The sequence below is a fragment of the Sceloporus undulatus genome, chromosome 5 (assembly GCF_019175285.1).
Source record: "Sceloporus undulatus isolate JIND9_A2432 ecotype Alabama chromosome 5, SceUnd_v1.1, whole genome shotgun sequence".
NCBI lineage: Eukaryota > Metazoa > Chordata > Lepidosauria > Squamata > Phrynosomatidae > Sceloporus > Sceloporus undulatus.
This window is the reverse complement of record NC_056526.1, coordinates 165,160,201-165,184,441: the sequence shown is the minus strand read 5'-3', so window position 1 is coordinate 165,184,441 and position 24,241 is coordinate 165,160,201. Positions and strand designations below refer to the sequence as shown.

General features: G+C 45.6%; 1 protein-coding gene across 3 annotated transcripts in view; it reads right to left on the bottom strand.

The window, feature by feature from the left end:
• Nucleotides 1-3,065: 3,065 nt before the first annotated feature.
• Nucleotides 3,066-24,241, bottom strand: part of PITX2 (paired like homeodomain 2) — a 48,862-nt gene continuing 27,686 nt past the window's right edge. For 2 of the 3 annotated variants that reach the window (XM_042470154.1, XM_042470155.1), the window contains 2 exons: nucleotides 10,054-10,259; nucleotides 3,066-4,758 (listed from right to left, as the gene is read on the bottom strand). In XM_042470154.1, the coding sequence (XP_042326088.1) occupies nucleotides 4,201-4,758; nucleotides 10,054-10,259 (764 nt within the window). In that variant the 3' untranslated portion in view covers nucleotides 3,066-4,200. Of the gene's footprint in view, nucleotides 4,759-10,053; nucleotides 10,260-13,474; nucleotides 14,610-24,241 lie in introns of those variants that run through there. The other variant, XM_042470153.1, reaches the window with a different exon arrangement.

The window sequence follows — 24,241 nt, the reverse complement described above, 5'->3', positions numbered from 1 at the left end:
AAAACCTCCTACAATACATAGCCTGAAGGAGGAGATCGTGTGCTTGAGTTCTTGGTTCTTCACATACTTTGAGGTCTTCTGTTCTGCTTCTCTTAACCCAGTTGCTGACATTGGGTTTACTGGACCTGGACTCAAAACCATTCTAAAAGGATACCTCCTTCAAGAGTAGACCTTAAAGTAGTGATATAAGTCTGGGAGGGGGGATTCTGGGCGTTGGAGTCAAAAAAGGAACTTTTTCCAAACTCAGCAATCCGGAATTGGAATGCCACTCCAGATCTGAATCCAAAGCCTACCCCCTGGTTTGTTTATTTTTGAAAGAGGGACTAGCTTTAGAGGCTGCAAATCAAGCCAATGTGCTTGGAGGATGGCAGCGTTTTAATCCTGCTATATTCTTTCAGCGAAGCGTAAATCCTCGACGCGGTTAGGACCCAGGCTCTTTCCAGCGGTGTTCCTTCTCATTGACATCCCTTCAGGGTCTCTTTCCTGCTCCTTCCAAGGAACCCAAGGGGCCCTGGAGAAGAAGCCTTTGGGGATCCCCCAAAGAAAAGGAGGAGGAGGAGGAGGAGGAGGAGGTGGTCGGGGGCAAAGAGAAAAATGAAGGCGCAAGGACTGACCATCATAAACCAGACTCTATTATCTGAGATCTCTCCCTTGAAGCAGCAGCAACAGCAACGTCGCGGGGCAGAACAAAGGCAAGGTTGTGTGCTCGGTCCCTTGCTTAGTTGCAAGAGATAAAAATGCACTCAGCCCGCCCAATCCTGGGCGAGAAAGAAAAGAAAAGAAAAGAAAATAGAAAGATGGGGATTTCCAGTTGCAAATCTCCAACATTTCGCCTACTTGAGGCTCTAAACCTGTTGTTTCTTCTCTTTCCCTTTAAATTTAAACTTTAAATATTATTATTTAAACTTTAAACTTTAATTATTATTACTATTATTATTATTATTTTTAAAAAACGCTTTAACGCCACTCTTGCCTGCTTCAGGTATTATTAATTATTATTAATATTATTATTTTTAAAAAGCGCTTTGACACCAGTCTTGCCTGCTTCAGGTATTAATAATAATAATAATAATAATAATAATAATAATAATAACGATAATAGTAATGATAATAATAATACCTGGAGCAGGCAAGAGTGGCGTTAAACTGTTTTTAAATAATAATAATAATAATAATAATAATAATAATAATATCTTTTAATGTACCAGTCTCGCCTGCTCCAGGTATTATCATCATCATCATCACCGCCACCATCATTTATTATTATTTTAAAAACACCTTAACACCAGTTTCGCCTGATCCGATTATTTATTATTATTATTATTATTATTATTATTATTATTATTAAAATGTTTTAACGCCGGTCTCGCCTGCTCCAGGAATCATCATCATCATCATCATGTAGAAAACGCTTTAACACCAGTGTCACCTGCTCCAGATATTATTATTATTATTATTATTATTATTATTATTATTATTATTATTGCTTTAACCCCAAGCCTGGCCTGCTCCAGGCTTCCCAGTGCCCCTTGCTGAGAAGAAAGGTGGCATAATTAATCTTAATTTGCTTCCCCCTCCCGCAAACATGCAAAACCTAATCCTGCCTCTCTTCGGGAGCGAGCAGTCTGAGCCCGAGGGGCGTCTGTGTGTGTCCATAGATCTCTCTCTCTCTCTGCAGGGCAGAGGCACAAAGAGCGCGACCTTTCCACTCGGCTACAGATTGCAGGACAAGCCTTGGGAGGACCAACTCAAGGCCCTGGAGGTCCAGGGAGGGATAGAGGAAGGGAGGCCCCAGCTCTAACTTCTTGTTTTGATCTGTGTTTGTGTGTGTGTGTGTGTGTGTGTGTGTGTGTGTGTGCGCGCTGAGATCTGGGAAAAGGGGGGAAGAGAGGGAAGGAGGCAGATGGGTCCTGGTTTAAGAGAAGACTCTACTGAAAACAGTGGAGCACAATAGTGATGAGCTATTGGACCCTTTTATTAGTTCAGAATTATTATTATTAGTTCAGAATTATTATTAGGGACTGGAATGCTGCGGGTTGGTCCCAAGTAAACCCAATGAAAAAATCAATAGCATTCGAAATCCACAAAACAGTGATACCTTTATAGGAACAACCAAAAATCAAATCATATGCATTGAATCACATAAATCAACACTTATGTAAATCCCATTGATCCAGTGGGCCTACTCTAATTGGGGCTGATTCCACTCAAGGCATGAGTATTACGTATTAGGTCCAATCCAGCCAAAGTTGAACATTTAGGCCTCAGTCCAGTTGTTAGACTCATTTAAGGGAGACCCACTGAATCCATGGGGATCAGTAGGGAAAAGCCGGAGGTGAATCCCATGGAGTCAATCGGTCTAACTGTAATATGGGCATAGGTCCAAAACACACTGCAGAAATAATCCAGTTTGAGGCTGCTTCAACTGCCCTGGCTCAATGCTAGGGAATCCTGGGAATTGTAGTTTATTGTGGCCCCAGGGCTTTCTGACAGGGAAGGCTAAATGTCTCACAAAACTACAATTCCCCAGGGCAGTTAAAGTGGTCTCAAGATGGATTATTTCTGCAGTGTGTTTTGAACCTAAGCCTTGAATGCAGGCCCTTTTAGGCCTGAAATGGGCGTCTGTGCCTGTCTAGTCACAAATAAGTCCCATGGAGAGCAATGAGAGGTATGGTTTTAGCCAAACTTATGGTATAATAAAGGATCTGGGGGGGGGACCTCTCCAGGGGAAAGTAGAGAGGGCTCTGCAGCGCTGAGTAGGGCTGGATTGTGCTCAGGACCAACTCGATTCCAAGGATTACAGGCAGCAGAAGCCTGTACTTTACTCCTCCGGGGAATTATAGTGTTCCCTCCCCCACCATTAACTACCACCACCCCTTTTTTGTCTTTTTATTAGAATGAAACTTTGTATTATCTAGTCGCAGGGGACTTTTGTTACTGGGGAAAAGAAAGAAAGAGATCTTTTCTCTCAAAGTAAGGTTATTAAGCTTCATCTTTCTTTCAGCCACTTTTAAGCAACAACGCCTTTGGCTCATTCTGCTCGTTAAAAGAAAAATCCAGACCAAAACGGTATGCTGTATATTTTACTCCCATGAAAGAAAACACATTTTTTTCCAATGCTGTCTGAAAAGGGAAAAAAACACTAGTATTATACGAAATGTTATACACAGGGTATGTTTTTACATTGCAGTTTCAGAGTCACCATTGCATCCACCAGAAGTACTATTCTAAAACCGAAATTCACACAATGGGACTTGTGTTTTTTTTTCTTTAATAATAATAATAATAATAATAATAATAATAATAATAATATGTTAGAAACATACAGTGTCGCCTTTAGTATATACATTCCCTTGCTCGCAAGCGGAAAAAACAAAAACAACAACAACAACGGAAAATAAAAGGAAAAAAACAAAACAAAACAAAAAAACCCAACCCTAATCTCTTGTGTAACATGCTTTATTTTAAAAGCCTAACTTTTTTAAAAACACTGTGGAGAGAGAGAGAGATTACTAACAACTGCTTTTTATAAAATTAATTTTGACATTTCCATATATATATACATCCTTTCCCGTTGTTATATTTTGTGTGTATGTGTGTCTCCTTTTTGAATGGTAACAACAGCGAAACATAAAAAAAGAACAAGCTTATAGGAAGATGAAAAGGGGCATACCATATCCAGTCAAACGGTTGTCCGCATTTATATATATATATATATATATATATATATATTTATATATATATTTATAATATATGTCCTTGTGTAGCAGTCGGAAATACTTTTTTGTTGTTGCTGTTGCGGTTCACGCTTTCATTGTCAATGAAAAGTAAAACAAGAGCCGGAGAAGAAGCTCCTTTGGAAAACAAAGGAAAGGAGGCGATTTTTACAGTGGTTTCCCTCCTCCCTCCCTCCCTTCCTTTCCTTCTTGTCTTCCTTGTGAGTGCTGGGTTTTCTTTGCCTCCCGATGTTATTTGGGAAAAGTTTCTTTTGGGGAAACCAAATGCTCAAAGCTGGTTGACTTCGACGGCTCAAGTCCTTAAGGAAGGGGAGCCTGCTGTCGGGGGTCCAGAAGTGTGCGACATGGCTTCCCCCCTCCGTCCCTTGGTTTCTTTAGGTCCGATGGTTATGTTTTGCTTCTGAATGCAACGACAACAAAACCCCGACGAGGCGGACCGGCCTTCCTTCTGCCCTGCCTCCCTTCAGACGGGCCTGTCGACGGCATACTGGCAAGCGCTCAGGTTGGAGGCCGGGTTTTGGACGCTGGCATAGCCGAAGCTGGAGTGCTGCTTGGCTTTGAGTCTCAGGCTGGCCAGGCTGGAGTTACACGTGTCCCGGTAAACGTAGGGAGGGGTCGGCGGGGCGTAAGGGCAGGCCGGGGTGGGCACGGCCGAGTTGAGGGACGGGTTGCTCAGGTTGTTCAGGTTGTTGAGGCTGTTGAGGCCCGAGCCGGGCACCCCCGAGGGCACCATGCTGGAAGACATGCTCATGGTGGAGATGGAGTTGGGCGGCGAGAACATGCTCTGCGAGGAGAGCGGGTTGACGTTCATGGAGTTGAAGAAGGGGAAGCTCTTGGTAGAGAGCGTGGCCGCCGACGTCAGGCCCTTAGCCGCCCAGTTGTTGTACGAGTAGCCCGGGTACATGTCGTCGTAGGGCTGCATCAGGCCGTTGAACTGCGGCCCGAAGCCGTTCTTGCACAGCTCCGCCTGCTGGTTCCGCTCTCGCTTCCGCCACTTGGCCCGACGGTTCTTGAACCAGACCTGCAAGGCACCGGGGAAGGGGACATGGGCAAAGGACACCTTGGTCACTTGGGGGATACCCAACGCAGCTGCCCCTCCAGCCTTCAACCCCCAGCATCCCCAGAAATCTACGCTCTTGGGTTGCATCGACACTGGAGAAATAACCCGGTTTGGCCCGGCTTTAACTCTTTCTGGCGCAAGGCTTTAGAATTCTGGAAGCTGGAGTTTGCTGTGGGCCCCACAACAAACTCCAACTCCCAGAATTCCATAGCTTTGAGCCAGAAAGAGTTAAAGCGGGTCCAAACCGGGTTATTTCTCTAGTGTCGATGTAGCCCAAGAGGGTAGGGTATTCTGAGCAATTTTGGCTCAGCCTTTCACTGAGAGAAGCGCCCACCAAACACAGCTTCCCATTCAGTTTCGTCTCTTTTACTCGCCCAGAATCCCCTAACCGACTCATTTTAGCAGATATTATTACGTGGCTATGTTGGGTGGTGGGATGGGATTTTGGGAGTAGTGTGTAGTAACTTTTCCCGCCACTACTCCCAGAATTCTCCCCCCCCCCCCCACACACACACACAGCCATGTAATAAAATATGTTTAAATTAGCAAATTTACAGCGCTTTATAAATAAAACATAATAATAATAATAATAATAATAATAATAATAATAATAATAATAAATGTAATAAACTCCGAAATCCTCTTGGAAGCTGGGTTACCCCCCCTCCAGAGGTCAGAGTTTAGGAAAGTTACTTTCCCTGGCCACTGCTCTCAGAATCCCCCCCCCCCCCCAGACATGTAATAAAATCCAATACAATTAGTAAACTCCTAAATCTTTTTGAAAGCTGAGTTACTTTCCCAAGCTCTGCCCTCTCGGAGGTGGTGTAACAGCTTCTCTGCCGCGCAAAAACAACAACCGCCATCGTAAGGTCCCTGGAGCTGTCGTCCAGGTCAGCTCCCTGCGGGCAAAGCACGGGAGGGGCAGGGGGAAAGGTGGGTGGGCGACCAACCCCGAGCCAAGGGGCTTCATCCATTGCAAGAACCACGGGGCTCATCGAAAGCAAGAGAGGCCTCCCCCATCAAACAAATTAGAAGAGAACCATAAAGTAGACATTTACGAGAAAGCGGCGACCCTGCCAGGGTTTACTGGGAAGATCACATCCGCAGAATCAGAGAAAGCACCTCAGGAATAGTTGGGAGTCCCATAAACCTCTTGCCCAACTCAGGGACCACGAGGAGGCTCCTGGGAGGTTTTGAAAAAACCTTTAGGATGGGTGTTCAAACCAAGAGTGCAAGGCTTTCTTTCTCTAATCCTTAGTCCAAAACTGCTCCTTCCCCATAACTGAACTCCTGTATTTCAACCTACTCTTTTATTTTATTTCCCCTCACTGCAAATCGCTGGGAGACAGTTTAGTCGGCCTCAGCGGGATTTTACTTCCAAAGCGATATACTTAAGCTCTGGCCTTATAGCTCTGAACATCCATGTTTTGATGGGGAATTTCCTAGGTTGGGTCCTAGGTTGGAATCCTACCGACTAAAGGTTTCTTGAAGTGGCTGTGCAAAAGAGCAGAGGACGGGACTGAAAATATTTTGCTTTGATCCCGCAGAGATCCGGAGGCTTAGCCCTAAGTAAAACCGGAGTCACGTCCCCTCCCGCCTTTTATACTCGGAGCGAGAGGGGAAAAATCGAAATGTACCTTCACAAAATGAGCGCCTTTGGTACTAAGCCGAAGGAAAAGGTTCCTGGGTGGAGAATCCTCCCCGCATCGTCCAAAATAAAATTTAATAAAATTTAATAAATAAATAAATAAAAATGCAACTTGTTTGTGGACCAAGAGGCAGAGATATTGGACCGACGGGGGTAAGGAGATTTATGTATTGCGTTATGTATATATTTAGGCATTTTATTTTATGTTGTAACCCTCCTCGATCCTTTTTTGGAGAGGCGGGATATAAATTAAACTTATTATTATATTATTATCCAGAGAAGGAAACCTCCTTTGTAGCCCGATTGCTCCGATAGTTTGCAACAAGCCTTGACGCCGGGCCAAAAAACCGTCCAATATATCTGCCTCTTGCTCTCTCCACCCGAGTTGGGCGCCCTCCTTCCATTTTGTTCACACTCTTGTCCTTGGCTGGGGCGGGGGAGAAAGAGAGAGAGCCTCTCTTTACCCGCCTCCAAATGGCAAGGTTTCCAACTCTTTCCAAAACCAGAAATAAATCACTTTTTTTAAAAAAAAAGTCCAAACGAGACGTGCCTGCACCAAAGAGAACCGAATTGTCGCATCCCAGCCCTCTTTCCTATTTTCTGCCATGTCTAAAATGCTCGCTCAGCCTTCAGGGCAAAATACAAATAAAAAAATGCCAATGCAAAGGATAGGGAAGTGGGCACCCCCTAATAAATCTTTCCCTCGCCAGCTTATTGGAAGGGGCCTGCTTCTTTCATGTGCTAATCATCTGCAAAGCCAAGCCAGATCCACTCGCTACTCCCCCCTTGTCTTCCTGAATTTTTGGCAAAGGTCTCCCTTCTTCCCGACTTGTTCAAGGGAAGCGCCTCGGCGGGGTTAGACAATGGCCGAGGCGTGCGACCCATTCCCAATCCACATCCCTTCGTCTGCGAAGTTATTATGTGGATTCAAACCGGCGCAGGGTTCCTCCTTTGTTGACACAGCCTCTGTTTTAGGTTACAAATCTCTCTTTTAATCCGGTCTGTCCCCTCCCCTCCCTCGATTCCTCCCCCCCCCCCAACCAAACCAAGCTGCAGAAACCTACACAATCCTCTGAGACTAAATAAATCTTAGTTTATAATTCTTCATTGCCCCATATATCTCAAGCATTCCACATCTTCCACATGTAAATTAGGAAGTGATCCCTTTTCTATCGCCCAGAGGGACAAGCCGAAGCTTTTAAGCATACTTCTTACACAACCGGGATCCTCTGAGACTAAATAAATCTTGGTTTATACTTTTATACTTTGCTATATTGCTCCTTATATCTCAAGCATTCCTCATTTTCCACGCAGAACAGAAGACAGACAAACTTCCATGCTACTCTTTTCAATTGGGAAATGATGCCCTAAATCCAATTAAATAAAATAAATAAATTTCCAATCCCAAATAGAACTGATCCCATGAGCTGATTTTCCATTCAATGGGACTAATTCTAGCTGGGACTAGCAATTGGATTTAGGCCTAAAATTAACGCATTAAATCAACGTGTTTGTATTTCAAGGTTGCTGTACACAGTGATTAAAAATGGTTCAAAACTGAATAAAAACAGCTTTACTTTTGTACCTTTCTTTTTGCACCACGCTGTGCTTCGGATTTTTATTTGGGGACAAACCACTCTGAACTCAGCATGACTGCCTTCCCAGTCAATATCCTATGAGTGAAAAACTGTAGATCCTATCAGATCCCATTGTGTTGTTCTCTCATTTTCGATCATTACACCAGGCATAAGGTCCTGCGGGTGTATTTTTAAAAACCCCAGACCACACCGCCGTCACAATTTTACTGGGATCAAACCAAACGTTACAAACGGCTTTCCTGAGAAATATGCTCACTTCTATACTAAGCATTGCTAACTTAAGTCCAGCAGTTTTGAACCAAGTAAAATATAGACAGGGACCGCTCTGTTTTTTAAAGCGATAATCTTGATGGAAGCAAAGAGCCATTAATATTTCTTACAAATCTAACCTTACAATTGGATCTAGGCCTAAGACACACTTCTAAGAAAATATGCTGAAAGGAACAGGATTTGTTTTTGAGTAAACGGAAGAAGATTCTTACCATGGGCCTAATTCCAAGTGTTTTGATTAAAATGCATTATGGAACCGTCTTGCAGGGTTGGGCATTTTTAAAGGAAGTCACTTGGACATCTCACGTTATTCCATAACGCATTTACACGGGTGCATCTCTCCCTCTCTTTGTCTCATAGATTATTTTGCTTTCTTACATTGCTTTCTTTCTTAAATGATTACAGAGAATCATTTCCTAACTACACCTAGGTCTCAAACTGGCTCAAAAGTAAACACACTGAACTCCATGAGCCTCGGCAACCCCAAGTTAGAGGTTTTCCCTCGTTTTCTCGCCACATCCTCATAGTTAATATAAGGGTGTGTCTAAGGCTGGGAAGAATAAAAGGGGTCCTGTTTACTCTTTTGAAATTCAACAGACCCTAAGCACTTTAAAGGTCCGCTTAATTCTTCCTCTCTTTCTCACTGATCCCAAGGAAATTTCCTTCAGAGTAAATGCTTAAAAAACGGGGCCGAGGGATCCCTTCTTCAATTTGCCTGATTTCGGAGCAATAACTCGGTTTGACACCGCTTCCAGTGCCTTGGCTCAATGCTATGGAATTCTGACAATCCGCTCTGGATCCACAACAAAAGCCAATTCTCAGAATTCCATAGCATTGAGCCAAGGCACTGGAAGCGGTGTCAAACCGAGTTCCTGCCCTGCGAATGCAGCCTTAAAAAAATTCCACCATCTCGGTTCCCTTCCTTGGAATTGCACGATCCTGTCGGATCCCCCCCCCTCCACTTTGATGGAAGCCATAAATCTCGGCAGAGAGGAGGGCGGAGAGAAGGCAGCCACCGCGGTGCTGGTGATGATGGTGGTGAAACCCGAGAGAAAGAAGGAGAGAGAAAGAGAGAGAGGGAGGAGGGAAAGGCAAAACAGGGCAGGTCCCTGGTGAACTCGGAGCCCTGGCGCACGTCGGAACTCGCCTCCTTGGCCGCCTTCCCTGCCAAGCCTCCTCCTGGCTCGCCTCTCGTTCCGAACACGGTGCCCAACCGAGGCCATCCATCATTTCCCGAGATGCCAGGGAGGGGAAAGAAAGAAAAAAAGCTGCACCGAAGCCAAAGGGAAAAATGAAGAAAACCACCCTCCTCCTCCAATGCATCTGAGGAAGTAGAGCGAAGTCTACGAAAGCTCACGCTGCCAATTTCTTTCATTCAGTGAGTCTCAAAGGTGCTACAAGACCTCTCTGTATATTATATTATTATAAAGCATCTGAGGAAGTAGATTGAAGTCTACGAAAGCCCACGCTGCCAATCTCTTTCTTTCAGTCAGTCTCAAAGGTGCTACAAGATCTCTCTGTATATTATATTACTATAAAGCGTCTGAGGAAGTAGACCGAAGTCTAGGAAAGCTCCTGCTGCCAATCTCTTTCTTTCAGTGAGTCAAAGGTGCTACGTACTGATTCTACAGACTGACACGGCTATGTCTTTGAATTCTTCCTCCTCCTCCTCCTCCTCCTCCAAAGGAAAGCGTGCCTCGGCCTGTCCCGCCTGCCCTGCCCTGCCCTGCCTGGCCTTACCCTGACTCGGGCCTCGGTGAGGTTGGTCCACACGGCGATCTCCTCCCGCGTCGACATGTCCGGGTAGCGGTTCCTTTGGAAAGTGGCCTCCAGCTCCTGGAGCTGCTGGCTGGTGAAGTGCGTCCGCTGCCGCCGCTGCCGCTTCTTCTTGGACGGATCCTCGGGCCCCGCGTCTTCATTCTTGCTCGGCTGGCTTTTGTCCTTCTCTGCAAAAGGGGGGAAAGGGGGGGGGACGGAATACAAAGACAGAGAGGCGAGTCAAGAGCCCGCCGCGGATGGAGCGGGGGGGAGGGGGGATTGAAGAGAGGTTGAACCCAGGAGGAGGAAGAGGAGGGGCGAGGAGGACCAGGGCAGAGGATCGGCCCCAAGCAGCCTCTGCTAGGCCTACTGGCTTCCCAGTCAACGCCCGCAGTCGGCGCCATGACCCACACCTAGGACTGGGTAAAAAAAAATGCGATCCAGAGACCTCTATCCTATACTGGGGCCCCTTAGAATCCCGGAGCTTAGGAGTTAAGTTATTATTGTTATTGTTATATTTATTTATTTATATCCCGCCAAGACTGGGACTCAGGGCGGCTTACAACATTGTTAACAGACTGGATCTGGTCCCTTTAGGGATTTTAAAAAACACCATACAGTTTAAAAACATACATAGTTGCCTGCCTACAAATCGTTTCTGACTTATGAGCAAACTTTAGGGCCAAGAAAAAAAAAAACCCACGAAACAGCTTGAAGGCACACAACAACAACAACAAAGGTAAACCTCTATCAGGATTTCTTTCTTTCTTCCTTGGGCTGAGAGTGTGTGACTCGCCCCAAGTCGCCTCAGTGGGTTTCCATGGCCGAGCAGAAAATTGAAGCCGATCTCCAGAGTTGTAACCCCCAATGCTCAAACCACTGCCCCACATAATCATGGGGCTTTTTGAAGAGGAAACACACCTAGCGTTTATTCTCGGTCCCTTCCCCATTGAACTCAAGGAAATTCGCTTCCAAAGGGATCGTTTGTAAGTGAGAGTGTGCAAGGCCCATCCAAAGGCTGCCATCCTGTACATGCAAAGGAGGCGTGTGCCTTGGTGCTGTTGTGAAGTCCTTATCAGCTGGTTTTGGGATTGTCATGGGGAACAACGCAGAAGGAAGAAACACGATTGTTGTCAGTTAAGAAATAAATATGTTTTGGCTTCAGGAGGAAGGGGAAATTCTAAAGCATCCAGGAAATTAAGGGCTTTTACGAGAAAAAGGTGCACCAACCCCAGTACAAGCGCTCCCTTTTACTAGTGTATGCTCTTCCTTTGAAAGGTGTGCACCAAATCGGGGCCAATGCCGCAACTATTAACTATGCTTCAATTATTAAGACTATCTCAAGACAATCTCCTTGTGGTTGTGGAAATTCCCCAAAACATGGGTCTAAAAAACGCAGGTGCAGAACTCGGATCTTTAAACAGTGCTTAAGACTTGAGCATTCAATATTTTACCGGTTAGTGTGACAGGGATTCAGACTTGTCCCCATACACACCTTCACTCCAAAGTGTGTACTTTCATTGTGCTGAAATATAGATCTCTGTGCATTTGTTGTAATTGACAGGTACGACGCTGTTCTGTCACACTTTCTGCAATATACTCAGTATAAAAGCTTTCAAGGGGAATGAGTTATGTCGCATCTGTTTCGGTATAAATGCATGAATACTGAAACCTGCACACCGACACACACACATCAGTCCAAGCCCTGGTTACTAGGTATTAAATGTCTCATTTAAACGCAATAATTTACTATTAAGTGCTTATACTTAGGAATCGCTGTATGAGACGCACAGATCTGTCTACTTGCGCAAGAACACGCGAATCCCCCTTGTAGTTAAAGGGCGCCATCCCAACACGTTTACATTGTCTGTAAATAGACTGTAAATGGTCTGACACCATTTAGAAAAGAGGATTTACAGCCCCCGCTGAAGCATTCATCATTTTCAGTGGCTTTGTATCAGTGTTCAGCTGAAGCCAGTTTTAACCCACCTATTCATCATATATGTGCTTTCAAGTCTCCTGTCCATTTATAACAACCCCAGGATTTTCACTCGATTTTTCTTAAGCAAGGAATACTCAGATGTAGTTTTGCCAGTTCCCCTCTCTGAAGTATAACCTACAACATCTAGTTAGTGGTCTCCCATCCAAGTATTGACCAGGGCTGACCCTCCTGGTGCTTTCAAGATCAGACTGGATCTAGTCCCTGTAGGATATTAGGCCGGTTAGCATATACTAATTTGGTTTAATTTCTGGATGCCCTACCTCTATATCATCCCAAAAGAAGACATATCTAGATATTTAAGAATAGGCAGCATAATCCTCACATCTCAGATCGCCTTAAGTAGACCAATCTTCTCAGATGTAAACCCACTGAGTTCAAAAGGACTAACTCTCGACAGGTATAGGACTTCAACTTTAGGCTGAAGTACTTGGATTGGATATAACGGGAGCTGATCCTAGCCAGGTTTGCTTGGTAGTTAATCTCACTCAATTGAATAGGATTTAACCCCAATTAGGCAATATATGACTGCAATCTAGCAGCCCACCCTTACTCAAAAGGAAGCCCCGCTGCATTCAATGAGACTACCTGGTTTAGTGAGTACATGAATGGCCCACCAGCTATTCCAAAATATGTCCCACTGACTCAACTGGAACAAGTGTCAGATGTTACACTTGAAACACCTTCATTATGTTCCATGAGGTTTACTGATCTGGAAATGAACTTGAGCATAACCGAGGAGGTTCAACCCATTCAGAACCCATTTATTCCAACCTTGCTGTTTCAGGATGATAGAGTGCCCTGGACTTGTATATGACGGATGTACTACGTGGTGTAGAGAGCTCTTGTAGCACCTTTGAGACTCACTGAAAGAAATCAGGCAGTCTGAGCTTTCGCAGACTTAAGCCTACTTCCTCAGATGCATTACTAGTCTGAAGTCTAGGGAAGCTCAGGCTGCCAACTTCTTTCTTTCGATGACTCTGAAAGGTGCTACAAGATCTTTCAACATACTGATTCTAGAGACTAACACGGTTGTATCTTTGAGCACTACGAGGTGGTTAGGGATATTTTGCTTATGAATCGGTGATTAGTGGCGTTTTACCAACGCGATCTGGCTAAACTGGGGGGCAATTTGCGCCGCGAGTGTGCCACCTTCTCAGGTGGGTCCACTCCTTTCTCTCCCAGGCCCCTTTCTCCCCATAGCAAAGCCACGGATATCAAAGGAGCCAGTGGCGCTATTAAATCCCGGGGTAACGGCGGAGGATCGGGATCTTATTCTAGCCCCCGCCTCCGAGTTCTTTGCTTTCTAAAGCCTCCCCGATGGGAAGCGAGGGAAGGGACCCCGACAGTTGCGAGCCCTAGGAATGGCCGTAGAGAGGGAGAGAGAGCTGCCTTCTGGCTTACCTGCGGCCTCAGGGCTGGAGGTGTCGGAGATAGTGTGCACCTCCAGGCGGTGGTGTTTGGCCGAATCCAAGGCCGATCGCGGCTGGCCGGGGGTCAGGGCTGAAGCCATGACCAGGGACGGCTGGGGATGATGGTGGTGGTGGTGATGATGATGATGGCAAGAGGAGGAGGAAGAGGAGGCGGAAGAGGAAGAAGAAGAAGAGGAGGAGGAAGGGGAGGGGGAGCACAGCTTATTCCCGGCTCCCAAGCGGTCCAGGCTCAGGGTCTCTTTCAGGCAGTTCATGGGGCGACAAGAGAGCCAGCCCGGGGGCTGATCCTGCCGTTGAACCCGGGCGGAGAGAAACCGTGGTGGTGATGCACGTGAATCTGGAACGGTGACAGGGAAAAGGATGCAGCCGCAGTCGGTGGCGGAGGAGGAGGCGGAGAGGCGGCGGAGAAGTCCCTGCTCAGGCAAAGAGGGCTTCAGTCCAGTTGGAGCCGGGGGCTAAAGTGAGACCCCCGCCCTCCCCCCCTAAAGTCCCCCGGCGGCGGTGACAGGTTGGCCAGCATGAGCCTCGGAGAGCCAAAGGCAGCGGCGGCCGAAGAAACCCCTCCGGCCAAAGGCAGGGAGCCCTCCTCTTCGCCTCCCCTTCGATCTGTTCGAAGCCAACTTCACCGTTCGAGGCCAACTTCACCGACCATGAATTAATTCCCCGGCTGCTTTTGAACTCTCTGGGCCGGAGGCGGCTCCGGGACGCGAGATCTACTGGGATCGAGTAGATGCAAGGCGGAGGAGGCGGCTGCAGAAGGAAGCAAAGGGTTCTTCCTCCTTTTCCTCTTCTTCCTTCTCCTCAGCTCAGTTTGCCCAGGCAGCGTTGCCTCATTCCAGCCCAAGGCTCCCTCTCTCCTCTTGCCTCCGCCACAGCCTTCCGATCCGCAGCAGCAGCAGCAACCGAGCTCAGCCGCTTCCCGGTCCTCCGAACGTCTTAAGCCCAGAGGCGGCCTTCCCGGGGCAATGATATCACCGGGCCCCCTCCCTCCTTGCCTCCCCCACTTTCCACACTCGCCGCTCCGGCCCCGAGTGACGTGGAAGGCGGCCAATCAGGAAGCAGGACGCCTTCGCCAAGGCTATAAGAAGCCCAACCTATCAGGGTTATCAGAGAAGCTCAACCTATCAGGGTTTTGCAGAAGCCCAACCTATCGGAGGCTCCAGCTCCTGCCTTTGGCATTTGCTTCCCTTCTCCAGCTCGGTCTGGGTCTTATCTGAAAAGCTGGCTCTGGAAGTCAGGCAAGGGGGGGGGGGTAACTAAATAGGGGACCTAGCAAGAAATGCACGATGGAGGCGACAGGAGTCTTGCTTTTTTCTTCTTCTTTTTCTTTACACATTATTCCCACTGCAGAATTAATCCGGTTTGACTTCAATTTAACTGCCCCGGCTCAATGCTATGGAATTCTGGGAATGGCAGTTGGTTATGGCACTAGAGCTCCGTTTAAGTGATCACACAGGCTGCTGCCCCACTGCAGAATCAATGCAGTTTGACACCGCTTTAGCTGCCATGGCTCCAACCTGTAAAACCCTGGGATTGGTAGCCTGTTGCGATACTAGAGATCTCTGAGAGAGAAAGCGAAGTATCTCAGCCAACTACCATTCCCAGAATTCCATAGCACTGAGCCAGGGCAGTTAAAGTGGAGTCAAACCGGATTATTTCCGCAGTTTAGAACATAGCACATACTTTAAATATTCTATTTAGGAAACAACGACGCCTGTGTGTTCAAAAGAGTTTTGGCAAATTTCCTCATTAACTACCAAAATATACTGTTTTTGCTACATTAAAAAGACAGGGGCAAATGTGGTAGAAGAGAAACATAGTCATCCAACATCTTTGAAGGTTTTATTTGCAAAGGCTGAGAACTCAGATCAGGAGGAAAAAGTTTCCTTTGAAAAAGCCCCCAGACAAAAGGAAAGAAAAGACTTTAAATGGATATTACCGCTTGAAAGAGTTGGGAAATCTTTCCTAACACAACAAATGTTTAAATGGCTCCGAACTGTTTTCTTTTCTTTTAGGGAATAAAAACCAAACTATACATAGTACCTTCGCCGAAGCCAACACTGCTGTTTCCATTTGCAAAGAGGCAAACCTTAGATTTCCTATTACTTTACAGAAAATTGATAATAGCACCATAGACAGGCCTATAAAAGCATTTACCATTCAGACTTTCCCCCCTCCTCTCAGCCACAGCTTTACAGCCATTTTTCTGTTTGACGTTGTTCTAGTTCAGGGCCTGACATTCCAGTCCTCCGGCAGTTCATTCGCAAATAAAGCTCCCGACGGCTTTGAAACCTAAGTCCTACTGAATTCCGAAAGATCCACTTCCGAAAAATTATGGAGAACATCCAACCAGCCCCTCATTTTTCACTTTTTAAGTCAAACACATTCTAAAATTAACTTGTCATCCCCGGAACGCCGCGTCCTAATGGGCCTTTTACAATGTCAATTCTTTCTTTTTTTTTTAAAAAAAAATCATCTCCAAAGGTTTTTGTTAGAAATATAACATTCTTTGATCTAATCTACAATCTTAGTAATTCTTGCTAATTCCACTAAGTGAAATTTGAGTGAGAGAAAGGCAAAATCGATACAAATACCCAATGATGTTGTGTCAATAAACTGCTTAATGCGATACTGCCATTATAGTATCATTTGGAACCACGGAGCTCGGCCGTTTGTTGCTGTTGTGGTTGTTGTGTCCCTTCAAGTCGTTTCCGCAAGGTTTTCTGGGGCTGAGTGTGTGTGACTCGCCCAAGGTCACCCAGGCTGTATCCGCACTGCAGAAATAACCCGGTTTGACACCACTTTAACTGCCATGGCTCCATGTTATGGAATTGTGGGAACTGAAGTTTGTTCGCAGCACCTGAGCGGAGAAATCCATAGCATTGAGCCAGGGCACTTAAAGCGGTGTTAAACCGGGTTATTTCTGCTGCGTGGATGCAGATTTAACCCCCCCCCCCGACACATCAAAAAACTAAAAAAGACTAAAAACAAAACAAATCAAAAAACTGAGCTCTGGTGCCACAAACAAACTACAGTTCCCATAATTCCATAGCATGGAGCCATGGCAGTTAAAGTCGGATTATTTCTGCAGTGAGGAAGCAGTGCCCACTAAACCATCCCCCATTAAAAACCAGATTAACTCTCAGTTTCTCTTTTTCTCACAAAAATTGAAAATGATATCACAATACGGATATATACTGAAAACGAGACGGACAATTTTTGTTACGGATATGATCTGAGTGTCAATGCACCCATCTGCTGGATTAATTCACTTCACTACGAACAAGGCTGTTATTTAATACATCATTTCTATCAGTCACATACAAGGTAGTATCCACAAGGCGATTTGTCAGGGTTCTTTGGTTTTCTTCCTTAAGGTCTGGTGTTGTGTTACAAGGCGGACGGTAGCAAAAATAGAATCGGTTGCGGTTTTTGCCTAGCAAGCTTTCCAACAGGTTGGGAAAACCGAATAATAAAATGGAGAGACTACTCGGTTGACCGACAACCGGGTTCAAAACCTAAATCGAAGACCTCCTGGAAATCGATTTCCAAGGTCCGACCCAACGGATCCTGCAAAGGTCTAGCAATTTTCACATTGTTTTCTCTCCCTCCCTCTCCTTCATCCAGTTTTAGACAATCGTATTAAAAACATTGCATTCTTTTGTTTACATTTTAATTAATGCAGAATAACGAGCCCAGAGTCGTGGTGATGCCCCAAATAACCCCAAATACCCCAAAGTTACCAGAGCCCGTCTGATTTTGGTAGCTAAGTAGGGCTAGTACTTGGATGGGAGACCGCCAATGAATACCAAGGCTGCAGGGGGGAAATAGTCCAGCTTGACACCTCTTTAACTGCTATGGCTCAGTGCTATGGAATTCTGGGATTTATAGTTTTGTGAGATACAACATTTAGCCTTCTCTCTCCGAGAGCTTTGCTGCCACCACAAGCTTGCAGCAAGTCACACTCTCTCAGCCTCAGCAGAAAGCAGTGGCAAACCCCTTCGGACAAAGCATGCTAAGAAGACCCCATGGTAGGGTAGCCATAAATCGGAAAGGAGAACAACCGCGGCTCTTGAAGACCTAGCTATAACTAACCCGTGTTAACTGATCTTCGGAATGCGCTCTGACAGTCTCGGCTCGGTTGATCCCAAGACAAGCTGCTATGCTAATAAATCATGGTCTCAGGTCCCTCTTCACAATAAACCTCATTCCCTACAGCCCTGTTTTTGAGCTGGTCCCTGAGCTGTTCTTCTCCTACCTCTTTCCTCTTCCAGTCTTACCGATTTACCGTTAAACTCTGCATATTAGATTAGCAGAGGCTGTTGGTAAAGAAGGTCAAATTAATTTACATTCTCCTCATTATCCCATGTTTAAATGACGTGGTTTATCCCTGAGATTTGGCAAAGTCTCTCTTTCTCCGCCACTGCAACTCCACGCCTCCGATAGACCCCACAGCGTTGGGATGGAGACAATACTCTTACATTTGTAGTGGATTTTAATCTGATAAGACCCTAATTTGCTTAAGTCTTTTAAATAGGGGTGTTTTTTTTTAAAAAAATGATTCTAGCCCTTTTCTTATTGAATTTCCTCTAATTCCCCCAAGATCATAAAGTATATGTGTAAAGTAAATAGTTTCTCCCACAACACCGCCAGCGGATGACCTATCAGTAAGTCAATAAGAATCCCAGCGCCTTTCTGCGCAATTTGTTTACTAATCATATCCCGGTTTCTCCTTAACCTCCCGGGGCTAACTGGGGGGTTCACACTTCACGCAAATCCCTCCAAACCCTTCCTAATCGATGGAAGCCGCTCAGAAGGAGAGCCGACAGCCAATCCTGGCAGCCTGAGAACCAGGGGGGGAAATACAAAGCCCACACCTACACCACCCTTGAGTTATATAGGGCTAGATAGAGAAGCAAGGCTGAAAGAACATTGGAAGGGAAGGAAGGGAAATCTGGACTCTAGGACTCCCTGGGAGAAACCTAATAGTTAATGCCAACTAGGCTAGACCTGAGAGAGCCAGTGAGGTGTTGCAGTCTTGGATTAGGACTCTAGGAGACCCAGGTTCGAATCCTAGCTTGGCCAGGGAGCCTTCCTCCCCTAAGAAAACCCTATACAATTAATGGGTTTTCCACAAGTCATTTCCCCCTTATGGTCAGGTCATCTCCGATTTATGGAGACCCTCAGAAGGAGTTTTCCATTGTTTTCTTCTGGGGGTGCCGCAGGCTCCTAGTGAACAGGTTCTGTCTACATGGGAGGAGAAATGTCTCTGGGTCAGGGTTAGTCTATCTGTAGTACCAGAAAAAGAGAGCCAGAGTGGTGTAGTGGTTTGAGTGTTAGACTCCAGGAGACTAGGGTTGGAATCCCAGTTTAGCCATGAAAACCCACTGGTTGACATGACTTTGGGCAAGTCTCATTCTCAGCCCCAGAAGAAAGCAATAGAAAACCCCTTCTGAACAAATCTTGCCAAGTAAACCCTGTGAAAGGTCTGCCTTAGGGTCTACATAAACCAGAGATGACTTGACCATAAGGGGGAAATGACTTGGACACATAAGAACAAGAATGGATGTTGAATGTTGAATGGATGGAAGGTGTGAAGTCAAGGCTGATTGGAGCCCCATCTATTCCATGGGACCAGCTCTTTAAGTGAGAAAAGCAAATGATCCAAAGGTTAGTCCCAGTTAGAGTAGACCCATTGAATGAACTGGACTTACCAGGTCAACACGTATAGAAGTTTCATTGATTCACTAGAGCCAACGTTTGGATTATTTTAGCTCCCTCCGTATGAGGCTGCCTTTTGAAGAGGTTTTTGAAACTTCAGGTAGTACAAAGAGCTGCAGCCAGAGTATTTACAGGGCAGGTTACAAGGACTAAATTACTCCCTGTTACAACAGTTCCAGGAACAATTCAAAGTACTGGAGATGGCCTACCAAGTCATATATGGCTCAAGTTTAGGCTATCTGGCAGACCATATCTTCCCTATGAGCCTGTCTGGTTGGGAAGACCTTTCTTTCTCTCAGTCCCACTATCATCTCAGGCATGGATAGTGAAGACACCACATAAGACCTTATTTGTTTCCCTAGATTTAGAATTCCATTCCCAGGAAGGGTAGAATGGTCCCTCCTTGTTGTTCTTCCATTTATAGGCAAAGACTTTTGGAATAAAAAGGTTTTTAGCTGTATTGTTCTTTATTTTTTTTTCAATTTGCAAACTGTCTTGGGACCCATTTTGATAGAAAGGCAAGATAAAAAATAAATACAACTACTATAAGTGGGAACAGAGGATGGTGCAATGGTTAGTCTTAAAGGAGATTCACTGAATGAGCAGAACTTGGAAAGTCAAGGATTGTGAAAGCCCCATCGATCCAGCGGGTCCAACTTTTCTCTAAGAAGGAACAAAAGCATTATTTATCTCCAGCGGTTAGCAGCATCGCCTAGAATGAATGGTACTTATGGAAGCCATTGATTCCATAGAACCACTGGAGTTCGGTTGAACCACTGGATTTTACCTGCTGTTCCTCTGCTGTCACAAAACCAGCTCCTTGTATTTGTATTAAAGCCTGTATGGCTTAATGGTTTGAGCGTTGGACTACGACTCTGGAGACCAGGGCTCATTCCTAGGTCGGCCATGAAACCACTGGGTGACCTTGGGCAAGTCACATGCTCTCAGCCTCAGGGGAAGACAATGGCAAATCTCTGAACAAATCTTGCCAAGGAAACCCCATGATAATTATGGCCTAAGGGTCGTCAAAAATCGGGGGGGGAGGGGGACCAAGTTGAAGGTGCACAACACACACACAGTTGGGAACAACTACTGCCCCGCTGCCCACCGCCACTAATAAGGATCAGAAGTCTTTTTTCCACCCTCAAAGGGATTAGTCTATGGACTCCTTTTAAATTCTGAATATGTCATGAAACAGGGATGGCGCCTTCAGAGGTAACTACTCCTGCCTTTGAAGTGAGTTTAAGTGTGGCTCCTATTCCTTTACATCATAAGGATTCCAAGATAGGAAGGAAGCAGAATGAATGGACTATGGACCGGACATCTATGACAAGGCGATTCAGAGTTTGATCAACCACTTCTAAGTGACCGCCATATAGATCAACCTTACAGGTAGTTAGGAAGAAGTAAGCCCGACCGGGTCCAATGAGACTTACTTCTTTAAGACTTTGCCTGGGATCCAAGTCCCAGAGTTTGTGATCTAAAACAAAAACAAGAGCCTTCATTGTTATGGGCAGTGGGAGTCGACGATAAGCCACCCGAAAACGCACAAACACACCCTTTCGTGGCCCTGGATCAAAAGTTGTTCGGAAGCTGATCCCATTGATGTCGATTGAAGGAGCTTGGGAGATCCTTCAAGTGAAATCAAAGCGAAATGTGTTCTTAAATAGGCCAGCGCTGGATTAAGTGTTCTGCTAAATAAAGGACGGAATAGGAAGAGGGCCCAGTCAAATGGAGCGACCTGGTGAAGCAATGCGGCGATTCGGGTGTTTCCTTACGTGGGGACTGTCAAGGTTCCGTCTTCAGGAGATAAGGAAGGGAGGGCAGCCCCGTTTTATCTGGGAGATCCATCCAGCGTCTCCTTTGATTCCTGCCGGGCTGAAGACCAGACACAAAGACGCAGAGAATCCAGACAAAATGTTTAGGAGGCACAATCTGGTGCGGAACTCGACGCGACAAAGATGAAATTGATAAGTAGATAAATCCACGCAATAAAATGTGATAAGGTTTGCCCTACTGGCAGAGCCTCCTTGAAGCTGGATTTACCTGCTCAGAGGGGGCAGAGGTCGACAAAGTTATTTTTTGACTACAACCTCCAGAATTCCCATGTTGTTGAAGGAGTTCTGGGAAATGTCCTTCAAAAAGTAAACTTTTTAAAGGCGTGGAATAGAGGAGGCATTCTCTCTCTTTAAACTTCAAAGACGTTTTATTTGAGGCAACCAGCAGCACAGGAATGAGATGGACACCCTCCGGGTGACTTTAGGCAAGTCACTCTCTCTCTCAGCCTCAGAGGAAAGCAAAGGCAAACTCTCTCTCTCTCTGAACAAATTTTGCCTAGTAAGCCCCGTGAAAGGTTCACCTTTATGTTACCAAAGTCGGAAACGACTTAAAGTCACACAACAACAACAGCAACAACGAGAAAGTCTAATTAGATCTTCTACTCTGTTGGCTGGGATGCACTTTAGGAATTAGTTGGAAGGCATCCCATCAGCCAGAACAGTAGGACCACCTCCTCAGGAGTAAGCATCTTACCTGGAGGTGGTCCTACTGAGGAAGGTTTCTGGGATGGACATATAGCTTATCAGGCCAATTTTTGCAGCCCTGGCCCATGCATTCACTATTGTCTGTGTTGAAGGGCAGCACTTCTCCAGGGTTTGAGAAGATTGTTCCCTGCGGATGTCAGGGATGGAATTTGTTCTTGGTGTTGTGGGCCTTTCCGACTTGTGACGACTCTGAGGAGAACCTATAAAGATAGTTTTCTTGGAAAGATATGTTTGAAGGGGGTGGGTTGCCTTTGTCCTCCTTTGAGGCTGAGAGAGTGTGACTTGCCTAATATCATCCCATAGGTTTCTGTGGCTGAGCGGTGATTCGAACCCTGGTCTCCAGAGTCTTAGTCCAGTGCTCAAACCACTACACCACACTGGCTTACAGGGCTAAAATGTGTGTATGCTTTCAATTCGCCTGACGATTTATGCTGACCCAATGAATATCATAAGTTTTTTTTAAAAAGACAAGGAATACTCAGTTGGTTTTGCCAGTTCCTTCCTCTGAAATATAGCCTTCAGCATTTGGAGTGGTATCCCATCCGTATACTAACCAGAGCTATCCCTGCTGGATGAATCTCTCAGATAAAATGGGATCTGGTGCCTTTGGGAACATTAAGGGTAGAATATGACACCCTAAATCCTATTCTTAGCTCGAACTGGATTAAATCCATTTGATTTATCTATGAGTTAGCTAAACCAGTAGGCAAGAGCCCATATCCTTTGTGAATAAAGCCTGTGCTTTATCACTTTCGAGATGCGTGGTGGGCTGGGAAACAGTTCCTAGCTTCAACGGAACCTCTCTGCTCATTTTGTTTTAATCACGAATGAGATGGAAGTTTTTAGGTTCCTAGAGCTGTGTAATTGGAATTAACCAGTCAGCTCTCTGATCAATAGGGAAAGGTGCTCATCAAGGCATGTGTTTCCTCTCATGGTTTGTGTTGTTCCGGGTCTTTAAATGGACTTTTGACTTATGGCTACTCTATCCTAGGTTTTCCTGGGCAAGATTTCTTCAAAGGAGGTTTTGAAGACTCCATGGCTGCGCAGAGATTCGAACCCTCGTCTCCCAGAGTCCTAGTTCAGCCCTCAAACCACTAGTTCTTTTCCTCTGTCACATGTAGGGACTGTATATGTTCTTTCATAACTTGCCCTACCATCTCCTCCTCCTTCACAGTTCCCTATCCACCCCTAGTTTCTTTCTGGTCTATCCAATGGAGGTGTTAAAAAGGTAACTTTTTCAGAGGTGTGCAATGAAGGAAGTACTCCTTCTCTTTAAAGTTCCAGAGTTTTCTTCAGGCACATGGCAGGCCATTCTCGTTTGTTGTGGCACAATTCTCAGAATTCCATAACACTGAGTCAGGGCAGTTGAAGCGGTGTCAAGCCGGATTATTACTTCAGTGTGGATGCAGACTGGAGTCAGCAGAAAGTTCTCTTTTGCGACAGGTCAAGACAGCTGTCATTCCGCAGAAATTTGCGCAGAATAACTTGGCATAGAATCGTGCCTCAGGCTTCAACCCGATTCGCACTCATCCAGGAGTTTAATAGGCGTTTAATATTTTTGAAAAGACGGATAGGCGACACGGAGGCGTCATTTCCTTCAAGTCAGAACTTCTTAAGGCTTCGGATACAGGTAGCCAGGGCTTCTCTCCCTTATTTATTTACATATTTTATTTATTCATATTTATTTTATATCTTGCCTTTCGCCCCAGATGGGATCCCTAAGCCAACGTTTGGGCACTGGGTACTTAATATCCCATGGCCAGCGTGCCTCCTCCATTCATGGCTAGTCCTGGAAATGCTAAAAAAAGGATGGATTGAAGGAAAATGGGTTGAAGGAAGGAATTCTGAATCTGGGATCTATCGCTTTGTGACTAATTCATTCTCTACGCAGCCAGCCATTTCTCCACTGATTATTTCAAATTTCAACTCCATTTTTTCTCTCTCTCTCTGGACCATCTCTGTGGTATTCGAGTTATCACAAAACAAAAGGGGTCACGGTGAATAGGGAGACTGTTCTGCAGTCTCTTCAAGGACTATATTCCCCCCCCCCCCCAGAATTCTTGGAAACCAAGTCCATTAGTCCAGCAATGTTTCTATTACTCTTAGATCTTGGAGGACATTGGTTCAAGACACACTGTAGAAATAATCCAGTTTGAGACTGCTGTAACTGCCTTGGCTCAGTGCTAGGGAATCCTGGGAATTGTAGTTTATTGTGGCACCAGAGCTATCTCACAGAACTACAGTTCCCAGGATTCCCTAGCATCGAACCAGGGCAGTTAAAATTGTCTCAAACTGGATTATTTCTGCAGTGTGTTTGGGACCATTGAGAATATCAGAGACATAGCGGTAGCGGCCTAGTGGTTTGAGCATTGGACCACGACTCTGGAGACTAGGGTTCAATTCTCAACTCGGCCATGAAACCCACTGGGTGACCTTGGGCAAGTCACACTCTCTCAGCCTCAGAGGATGGCAGT